Here is a 10,939-nt window from a genome sequence, read left to right on the forward strand (position 1 = left end):
TCCTACTTTTGTATTTGCCGGGTAGCACATTTTCAAATGTGAAGGCCACTGAATCCATGTTTCCAGAGAGCTGAAGGTTGCGTTTTTCACCCTGGCGGCTCACAGACTGTAATGTCACTATTAGATCACCACAAGCATCTGTGCAGGAAGAACAGCAGAAAATTACAATGCATTCTGGCTTCCCAGCTTAGCCTCCAAAACCCCCCACTCCAGGCTTCGTGTGTATTAAGATTAAAACGATTACTCTTTTCCAGTAGAAACATTTCCAAGAAAAACTATTACTCTCATTTCTTAAGCACATGCTCACCAGTGCTTTGCTGCAATCTTCAGTAATTTTAAGCTTATTAACCATATTCTTGCATCTAATGGTAAGTAACAACCAGAAGCTCAACACTAAATTCCTGGGTTAATACCTCTGCAGAGACTACTGGGCCCAAACAGGACACCAAGTGCAGAGAAGGCTCAGAGAGAACAAGTAAAGGGCAAAAATGACAAAAGTCAAACTTGAATCATCTACTGCTGAAACTAATGGGCACTCAAGAAAAACAGGAGGAGAAATAAACCATAGACCAAAATAAAGAGAGAAGCATAAGAAAGAGAAGGGAGACTACAACTTTGTGTCAACAGCTTGAGCCTACAAGCTTTTACATGTTTACATCCATTGTACATGTTTACATCCATGTGTTTTCCCTTCCAGTACTTCTCTGAAGTACAGTATCCTTGTAACAGCCAGTAGTATTTTTTTCCAGAACCTAGCCATCTTCCAAGCAAAGCAAGCAGCCTAGCAAGTATTTAAAATGGATACAAAAACTTAGTAAAACAGATAGCTCCAAACTTCACTAAAGTACTTTATTAGGCTGTAAGGTCTTCAGAACAAGGGCTGTTTGTATCTATGTGCTGGAAGTTAACTTACTTATCTGCTGTTTAGGCTAACCACAGCAACTGCCTTGATCCAAATAGTACTCATTCACACACACAGTGCTAGAGTTTTCCCTTCCCATTTTCACTTCACTTTCAAGATTGGCTTACCTAAACAAGAGATTTTTCCTGAGACTGAGGCCAGAAACTGAGAGAAGGTCACATCCATTACTGGTCTGTCTCTAACAGTAACAGGGAACATTTTGGGTTTCAAAGCCAATCCTGCTCTGGTTTCAGCCTCTGGAACAATTACCTGAAGAGCAAATAACATCAACACATCACCAGCTTTTAATACCAGTCCCAATACACTCACTGTACTGAGTTCAACTCGCCAGAAATGAGAAAATGGAAGTTTATTGCAAGTCTCGGACAAAGCAAAATCAGCCTCTCAAATATGCTTTTCAAAAATCTGTGTTTGGTATTAAGAATCCTCCAAAAAACTGCAGAAGGCCTGAACTGAAAGTCTTCCTCACAGCTCTGTTTCAAAAGCCTGAAAGAGTTTCCACTTTGGGAAATACCGCTGCTTCTACCTTAGGCTCTCTCATTATCTATAAGGACAGTTAGAGGCCTTGTAACTATGCACTTCCTCATCTTCTTCCAGTCTGCACTATCTCCCACAACGCAAAACGCATGGTGGTTGTGCTATAGGTTCTGCTGTGACCTATAATCTAGGGAACCATTTAGACACCTGATAAAGGTACATATTACATTTCTCATTCACACGATAATATATTAAGATAAGAAGTGATCCAGGGGACATCTCAGTGAAAAGAGACAAAAACCTTTGATCTCAATGGCCCAATTTTCTTTTTAATAAGTGTAAAGAAAAAGAAATATGGGAATTTCAGCTTATGAAGAAAAAAGGAAGTAACTGTCATTGTTTAAATACTGCAAGCAGGTGAAGAGGACCACAGAAACCTATTTTCAACTTCTCAAACTTTAGAAACAGACCCTTTAAAATCTTATAACAGCTCTTGACCATCCTACAGTGGAGTAACGGAAACTCATTCTTACCTGAACGTTGTATGTACCCGATTTGGCCTTAAAACAAAATGTTCCGTGAGGGTCAGTTTCTGTTGTAACCAGTGATGCTTTGTCCTTGTCTTGAGGCATCATGGTTACCTTGTACTTATTGATCTGTTTGATTGTGTCAGGGAAACGAGTTACTGAGATGCGGCCACACACACTGAATCTGTAAAATAAATGTCAGTCATTAGAATAAATCTATCAATTTGACAAAACACATACAAAATACTTGTCTTAAAACTTTCTCAAAAGCAAACCTCACTATATTGAGGAACTAACACATGAATTAGAATGAATTCTCCCTTAAAAAGTGTTCATATCAAAGTGACCACAAATTTTTGTGCAACCAATGGGATTTTTGCAATGGAGTCACTATGATGTTACTTATTATTTTTTAGATAATCTGCTTCATTCTTTAATTTGAGAACCTTTTTTCTAAACCAATTACTTTATGCTGTTTTTTTTTTCCCTCCTTTTTTTTGGCCAGGCAGACAATTGACTTAAGATTGCCAACTCTCAGGTTTTAACTAGTCTGGTATGTTTTGTGTCAAAGATCTCAAATATAATAGGTATTGCAATGGAACACAACCCTACTGAACTACATTCTGTGAAAACACAAGACAAGAAGGCAAATTAGAAGCTGTTAAGTTTTACTTTTCACCTTCAACAGTACAACAGATTCAGTGACTGAAAATCAACTGTAATTGATCATTCAACAGCACACACTTTTTTTTAAAAAAATAGCTAGTCAAGTCCATATGAGTTAGTTGCCACCTGTCTTAATGATTTCCTAGTTTTCATTTGCTGCTTTTACCACTACTGTTGAAGGTTGCCACTACTTCCTCCTAAGGAGAAGCTCCTGGGGACAGAACAACACCCCTTTTGTTTTGCTCAGTTCACACCATGCCTCCCACCACTGTGCAGCCTTACACTGCCAAAAACATCCTGTCACCATTATACAGGCTTATGCTCAGCAGTCAAAGAATCACAAGTTAAAAAAAAAAGACAATTCATGTAAGATAATTATGACCCTAACAGTGATAAGTAATAAAATGTACCAGTTTGGTACCACACTCTACTAGACAGTTATGTAACTTCACTCCTACACAGAAGGAGGGTCAAATCTGAAGCGCAGCATCAGTGGCAGAAAGCTTCTCTGTTCTTTTCTTGGGTCTGCCACATACTATTTTGTAATTGCTTAATATCCCCATGTTTTAGCATCGTCATTTGCAAGGGAACAGTTATTAAAAGGGCGCTCTAAGGTTTAACTGCTGTTGAGCAAAACACTGCAGGTAAAACATTGCTGTGCAGTGATGTTGCCCTATATTCCTTGAATTTCTCAAGCAATGTTCAGCTCCTGGCAACAGTACGCAAGTCTGGGCATGACACAGGAAAGGACCACCCATTTTCAAGACTTCGGCCATATATCAGTTTATACTTTCATCATGACACCAGTACTTACCCTGTTGCTATTATGTCTGCTAACTGAGGTGTATTTGGTGCAATTTTCACCGTAATAGTATCAAAGAAGAGGTGCTCTTTCCGGGCATGAATTGTGTATGTACCTGTTGTTATATTCTCAAGGCGGAAAGAGCCATCAGCTTTTGTTTTTACTGTAACAAATAAAAAGAAGAGTTAAAAAAAAAAAAAAAGCATGTCTTGACCATCTATCCTCCAGTGTTAAAAGAACCACTGAGGGCATGCACTGCTTCAGTCCGTTCTAATTCACACTGCATAGCAAAGAAATAGTATTATGCTTTCTTACTAGACCGACTTTTGTTTCTGTGTTTTATAGTACCATTTCCCATTTGGCATGTGTTTGACAAAAATTACAGCAAAACTTTCTAAATCAAAACAGTACCTGACGCTCTCTTCTAAAGTCAGAAAATGGAAACTTAATCAACTGAATGAAAGTCATTTTACTATTTCAAATAAATCACAACAGAAGTGGTGTATTATCCTGAAGGTTTAATTCCAACTCATACACTAGTCCTGTACCTGAGCTTAATTAAAGACTTCCCTTAACTAAAGGCTTCCCTATAGCAACAAAGACCAAGACCAATGCATACCTTTAATCTGATTGTTTAGAGTCACAGTGGCATCAGCAACTCCTTCTCCTTCAGGACCATTCAACACCCTGCCTGTGACAGAGAAACCCATCACATGGAAAACAGGCTGAAATGGGAAAAAAAGTTAACTTTAATCTTTAACCCGTAAAAACATTCAGACATTTGTAGCAATGAACACAGGGGTTTTTTCTTTCCCCTCACACAAAGGAAATTTATTTCCTCCTTTAGAAAAAAATCCCCTGAGATAATCACAATGAAATTCTGGATCAAGCTCAAGGAATGGAGTCTCAACAAGTACAGGAACAGATTTGTAATTTATTTGCATCACTATGGTTCAGAATGCCCAAATCACACATCGTAATGCCATTATACAAGACACTCTGCAAAACACACAAATTCACAGGCCCTTCTCCAGAGATCTGGCAGTCTGAATGAGTAAAGCAATCGGAAAGGTCACTGACTGCTTGCAACATGGACATGAAAAGTGAACTTAGTAAACAGCTTTTTCCTATTTTGTTTCTACCTAGTAAAACAGACTGAAGTGCAGAAATACAGCACAATGCCAGATACTGTGGTCTGCATGCTGTGCAAGTCAGTATGGTAACAAATGCCTTCAACACTTCTTATAAAAACATTTTTGCACAGCACACCTGCTTTATACTAAAATCAGTTAAGGTTTTGAAGGAAGGAATAGCACAAACAGCTTTACTTCTCTGAATACCTTACCTCAATTTGTAAACTGTCATGTTCTACAAAGAAGTCCAATCTAGATGGCGCAACATCAAAGGTAATTCTCTCCCCCCTGTAGAATGGTATCTGAAAGAAGACACATTGCTTTGACTCCTAAGAAGCTACGATGTCAGAAATACTTTCTATTACCTCCATGTTCTTACTACCATCAGACATCTCTATGAAGTGGAAAGTTTCCAAGGGGCTGCAAACTTGCTGGAAAAATAACTCAGAGGGATGGAGACACAAACAAAGGTGATCTTTCAGAAATGTTTGATGAACCATTTGAGATTACAGAAAGGTACAGAAAGGTAACCCTGTACTCAGAATACAGCAAAGGTACTTGGATGTGTGAGAGTTTACAGATAACAGAATGTAAGAGAACATATGATCACTAGAGGGATTAAAGGAATAAGAAAAATTTGGATTCCACTTCTAGACCATGAATATTGAGAATGCAAGACCACCATTCTAGGAAGGGCACAGTCAGCCATGCTTCCACACTTCTTGGATGTAACCGGCTTTGGTCCAGAAGCCATACCTCTATTTCAGTATAGTATCCATGTAATTCTAGATCGTAAGTGGCTCATGACCCTCCACAGCACTTCCTGTGGATATACACCTTAGTGTCCATTCTTTTCTCCTTTCCACAGCTCTCCCACTCCAGTTGATTCAGGTCTCCCATTTCAATATTATAATTCTCCTTGAAATATTTAAAATCTCTGCCTATTCTTGCAGTTTCATAATCTTTCCAGAGAACAGATGAAGAACAAGAAAATAGGGATGTATGCAAGTCATCCGCTTTTCTACCCTTTCATTTTCTGTTACTCCAGGAAAACAAGCTGCTTGGCTCAGGAATTTTGTATTCCAGAATACCGGCAAAGAAAGTAAACCAGGCAACCTAAGCTTTATTCTAAAAGTCACAGAACTCAAACATGTCAAGCAGGATATCTGGAATGCTGTCCCACCACCAAAACCAGCAAAATTACTGCTGATAGCAGCAGCCAACTGAACTTTCAGTCTAGTATCAGCCTAGGTGTGGTTCTGTGACTGGCCAATGTATTCAGGTAATTCAGAGGGCGATTTACAAATAAGTCCTGCCTCAGAAACCACACAATAGAGCTCTTCCAAACCAACTTACTTCAGTGTCAAACATTTTAGGCTGGATTGTCCTTCTTATTTCATCCATTTCAAAATGCTTCAACTACTTCTGCTTTAACAGCTACAAAATTATATATTACTTGGAAAACAAAAGTTAATGACCCAATGGCAAACAAGCAATGAACTTGCTAGCTACTTACCACAGTGTATTTCCCACTAGGCAGTGAAAGAAAGGTGAAAGATCCATCTTCTTTTGATACAACATTGCACAAATAGGATAAAGACTCATCTCTTGACTGGAATCCATCCACTGGAGAAATATTACAGCCCATGACATCCTGTGTAAATACATGCGTTACTACTTTTTTTTTTTTTTTTTTTTTTTTGCTTCTGAGAGAACAGAGAGAAATTAATTTGGTTTTTTTTTTTTCAAAATGCTATCCTGAGAATGAAGGATGGGAAGTACAAATTATTTTGGAAGCCTAAAAGCTTGGTAACATAGCTTACATTTCATGTATAGGTATGGGGGGAAAAAAAAGAAAAAAAAAAATCAACATTAGGGTAACAAGGGCATAAAACTGGGAAATTTAGCATTCCTCAGCACCCCAGAGCAGCATGGCACGTCTCAACATCAACTGACTTCAGTTCTGAGGACAAGGTTAACATTACAGAACAGAGGTCTACTCTACATATCAAATCGTAGTACACGACCAAACATTCCACACTCATCTCATAATACATTTTTAAGGTAGCAATAGCAGCTGTTGAACTTTGAGAACTTTGTCTTCACATTGAAAGGGCAGAGAGCAATTAAAAACTCATGCTGAAGACAAATTACATCCATTCTACAATGAAATTCAGGGTTTGTCTGGCAACATTTTTTACCATGCGCCAGAAGGTGGTCTTTCACCCTGGCAGAGTGTCATCCTGATAAAGGAACACACCATCTAACAAAACTTAGCATGAAAAAAGGTGTAACTGGGAAAACATTGTCTAAAAATTGTAGCCTATAACTCTGCTGACCCACAAGGAACGTACAGATCAGTAACATGCACTGAACAATATTATATTTGCACCTGTCCACTTCAGCTGTGTGCCCCTGAAAAGCCTGGGTGCTGAGGAGCCTGGTTGTTTGAAAAAAAATGACAAAAAGAGTTGAAATTAAAAGAATCTTCTAATTTCTTGTGTCTGAAACATATGTATAAAGATGACTGTATGTAGACCTTTGGCCTCAGTTTTACCAATATTTAACACACAGTTATTGTTACACATCTGAGCAATTCTATGGAGGTCATGTGAAAACTAAGCACGTATACAAACGCTGTAAAACAAGGGACTTGTTACAAAAGAATAGTTAAAGGGGTTGTACAGTTTACATATTCTATAAACCAAGCTCACCACATACAAAGGGGATCTTTTGGTTCATTTACAATATCAGTATTTTAGACTGTATCAGAATGAAAGGCAAAGATGAGATATAGGGTATTGTGAGTCCAGAAGCTATTTAGCTCTTTCTTATTTATGTCCATACACCTACTGAAAAGGTTCTGATATGCCATTACCTCTTTGGTGACCGAGGAAGAGAAAAGAAGAAACATAACTCCTTTCATGGGTTCTCCATCACTCCTTACTGACCCAGAAACATTGTAGCCAGCAACGATCAGAGGGCTAGCAGCATAAGCATTAGAGCTGGTCACCCGTACCATTGTATTCGACTGAAATACAGAAACACACACATTTTCATCAAAAGAAGATTTACAGCACCTAAATAACAATCAGAGACTACTATATTCCACAAAAGAAATACAAGCCAGAGCAGCAGTATTCAAAGAGGGACCATGGGCTATTCAAAAGAGAAAAAGAGACTAAATCTAAGATATTTCTGTAAAACAGTATTTTTACTGTAGGAATTGGTCAGGATTGTCAGAGCTCCTCAGAAAGGAAGCAATCCAAAAGGGAAGGATTAGAGCACTGCTACTAATCTCCAAGCTCCTGCAAAATGTAAGAGATTAGAAGACCTAAGTCAAGAGCTCACTTGCCAGTCCTTCCCTAGCTGGCTTCACACTCTCCAAGCTAGGACTGCCTAATTTCTTGCCTTCCTAAATGAAATTTAGAAAAACCTCATTAAACTTGTCCACTTGCCCAAGCCCTCGCTCATGATAGCCGACCAAGACAAGGTCTAGCCGATTCACCTTCGCTAAACATGTAAACAAGAACTCTCATAGGCTCTAACCTCTTTCAACGTCCAGGTAGGATGAGATGCAAAGATTTCATATTCACCAGGAAGCACTTTAAAGAAAGCAAACCTGTATGACAAGAAAAGGGTTATGTTTCTTCAGAAATAGTCAGAAACATTTTTTTACATAAAAACAATTCATACTGTCTGCACATGTTTGAAAAAATACTTCAGAACTACTATAATCCCAACCGACTGGAGTAGCAGAACTGAAAAACTATTGTTCATCTGCTCATTTACACAAAGTGTGCGCACACATGCATACTCCCACACTCACTTTCCTCCAGGCTGGGTAATAGTTGCTTGTATGTTTATGTCACTGCCAGCATTTCTCAGTACAACCTGGACTCCAGCAGGACCTAATGCCTGACCTTTGCTGAGAACCTGTTGAAACAAAGAGAAACCAGAGTATAAATGGATAAAAGTAGCTTGCAGAGACAAAGAAGAATATTTCTATGAAGGCAGAATTAAAGTGAGATGGAACAAATAAAAATAAAGGAGTCTAACCTTTCCGTTCACAGCAAACCCAGTAAACACAAAGTTAATATCACCTCCCTTTGTGCAAATGTCATTAATGCCATCCACATGGATGTCTACACTGGTTGGTTCTGGCGGTGAAAAACAATGCAACAGCATGGTAGTTAGTGACAGAGGAATCATGGTGCAATTCTACTTAAGCTTTACAAAACTTTCACAGAAATGCCCTAACTCAAGCACCCAAGTTATGCTTTGGAAGCCTTGTTTCAGCAAAGTTCACCACCACAAATCCAAATGTTGAAAAACCTCTTTCTGCCTCCCATTACAGCAACCTCTGTCAAAATCCCACATTCCCTTAAAGCAGTTCAGGGGTTACCCTCTCACACTGTCTACCTTACAGCTTTATTTTCCTCCCATTCAGTAAATATATTTTAGTTACTAAAACCATACAGTAGGGCTTATCTCTCTTTTGAAAAAAAGATTTTATTTTCCCTGCCAACTGCAACCTAGGCATAGTTGAAGTCCCACACTGCACATACACTGTCCTATTATAAGAAAAGATATAACCACTTACCAAAACTCCACCCTAGGGGAGGCTCAATTTTAAGAATGAAATCCCCCTAAAAATAAAAAAGCAATAACCATCTTCACTGATCTAAAAGCAATTTAGCTAAAAGATTAAAAAAAAACAAAAAAACAAAAACAAACACAGAATGCAAGCATCATGCTGCAGAGAATAACACAAGAGTCAAGTCTCCTATTTTCCTCTCCTCCTACCTAGGATACTCTGTTCAAAGCAGCAATGTCTGTCCCAACAGATGTGCTCTAAATCAGCCTTTAATGTTTTCATAGGAGATCGTACTCAACTATTCTGCCCGAACACGAGATAACAAAATTTCAGTCCTTTTAAAAGCTCTGCACCAAAAGGGTATCAGTCTACAAAGAGGTCCTCTTTAAATCAGTGGGCACCACACACATTCTGAACTTCACCCATGAGGAGACTCCAAGCCCTAAGAATGAAACCCCTCGCATCAGAAAGTGTCTTGCATTCTCAGATTTAGAAGGGAAGGACTTATTTCTTTTCCATAAATTAACCAGCTCTTTAAAAGAGCAAAACACTTTGATTATCTGAGGCCAGTTCCTATTTAATTTAAATGCAAGCATTTTTTCTAATCTAAATGCCCATAATAATTCTGAGACATTCTGAGCTTCCTATTTCATTACTTTCATATTAAAGGCATTTTTAATAGCTGCAATTCATTGTTCAATTATTTTCATTTTGGTCACAACAAAACACATCTTTATACAGCAGATTTATTTTCATTTCTATAGGCAGAAAACTGAAAGCTTTATATGTACCCAGTCTGTGAGAACCTGTACTTTTTGGGTTGGTATTTGCACAGCTGCTAACACAACACAGCTGCTGCCAGTAAATAAGGCTCCCAATGCTGCAGCTGTACTGATAAACAGCACAAAGCTGCAGCTGAAATTACCTGTCTTTTCTCATGATAATAGTTAGCAGAAAGATATAAAATATCAGTATTACAAAAAGAAACTGCTGTAAGTTTGTTCCAAACCAAACGATGCAGCGACTCAAACGTTTCAGAGGCGCGCGCAGTTCAGCCAGTACCCGCCGCGCCCGCGGCTCTGCCCGGCCAGCGGCTCGCGCCTCCCTCGCGCAGGCGGCACAGCGCCGGCATTTTCTTACCTTATCGTAGAGGGGAATCATGAAATACCCGTTGTTCGGAGCGCAGTCGGTTTGGTATTTCAGAGTACCATGCTTGGTATATAACTTAATCTATAAGAGACAAAAAAAGGAAAGAAAGCTGCAGGTTTTTAAGAGGTGCGAGCGCGGCAGGAAGGCGGCACGCTCTCGGCAGCTGCTTTCACACGCGCGTCTCCGCGGGTGCCCGGGGGCAGCGGAGGCAACACGGAAGAGGCGGCGGCGGAAGAACGCAACCTGCCCGCCCGACACCGGCGAAAAGCGAAGCCTCGGCAGCAGGCGCAGAGGGCCCGGGGCAGAGCCCGCCGCAAGCCTCCGCCGCGGCGCTCGCCGGCCCGAGCAGCAGCCAGAGCAGAAGCACGCGAGTCGCTCCACGGAGCCGAAAATCCCGCAGCGGGGCCGGGGCCGCGCCGCCGAGATGCTCCCCGGCGGGACGCGGCGGCTTCGCCTCCGCCCTCCGCGGGGCGCCGCGCACCTCGATGAGGGAGTAGTTGATCTCCACGTCGGACTTGACGAAGCCGCCGCAGCCCACGACGATGTCCTCGGAGCCGCGCGCCCGGGCGCAGCACAGCGCGCAGCCCAGCGCCAGCGCCGCCGCGGCCCAGACCCCCATGCCGCGGCCGCGCAGCTCCGCGCTGACTCAGCGCCGCCCGCCCCGGA

At 40.6% G+C, this 10,939-nt stretch overlaps 1 protein-coding gene across 5 annotated transcripts in view; it reads right to left on the reverse strand.

Moving 5' to 3' along the window:
- The window catches only part of LOC112971327 (nodal modulator 1), a 29,165-nt gene extending 18,268 nt beyond the window's left edge, over positions 1-10,897 (reverse strand). For 4 of the 5 annotated variants that reach the window (XR_003255311.1, XM_026076656.1, XM_026076658.1 and 1 more), the window contains exons 1-14: positions 10,755-10,897; positions 10,265-10,354; positions 9,131-9,176; positions 8,587-8,687; positions 8,357-8,463; positions 8,077-8,149; positions 7,406-7,558; positions 6,044-6,181; positions 4,740-4,829; positions 4,014-4,119; positions 3,407-3,557; positions 1,933-2,110; positions 1,030-1,171; positions 7-138 (exon numbers count right to left, since the gene is read on the reverse strand). Coding sequence is in view for 4 of the 5 variants with exons in the window: in XM_026076656.1 (XP_025932441.1) it covers positions 7-138; positions 1,030-1,171; positions 1,933-2,110; positions 3,407-3,557; positions 4,014-4,119; positions 4,740-4,829; positions 6,044-6,181; positions 7,406-7,558; positions 8,077-8,149; positions 8,357-8,463; positions 8,587-8,687; positions 9,131-9,176; positions 10,265-10,354; positions 10,755-10,892 (1,645 nt within the window). In the remaining variant the exon portion in view is untranslated. The remainder of the gene's footprint in view (positions 1-6; positions 139-1,029; positions 1,172-1,932; positions 2,111-3,406; positions 3,558-4,013; positions 4,120-4,739; positions 4,830-6,043; positions 6,182-7,405; positions 7,559-8,076; positions 8,150-8,356; positions 8,464-8,586; positions 8,688-9,130; positions 9,177-10,264; positions 10,355-10,754) is intronic. The other variant, XM_026076657.1, reaches the window with a different exon arrangement.
- Positions 10,898-10,939: the final 42 nt, after the last annotated feature.

The sequence above is a fragment of the Apteryx rowi genome, unplaced genomic scaffold (genome assembly GCF_003343035.1).
Source record: "Apteryx rowi isolate R43461 unplaced genomic scaffold, aptRow1 scaffold_436, whole genome shotgun sequence".
Lineage (NCBI taxonomy): Eukaryota > Metazoa > Chordata > Aves > Apterygiformes > Apterygidae > Apteryx > Apteryx rowi.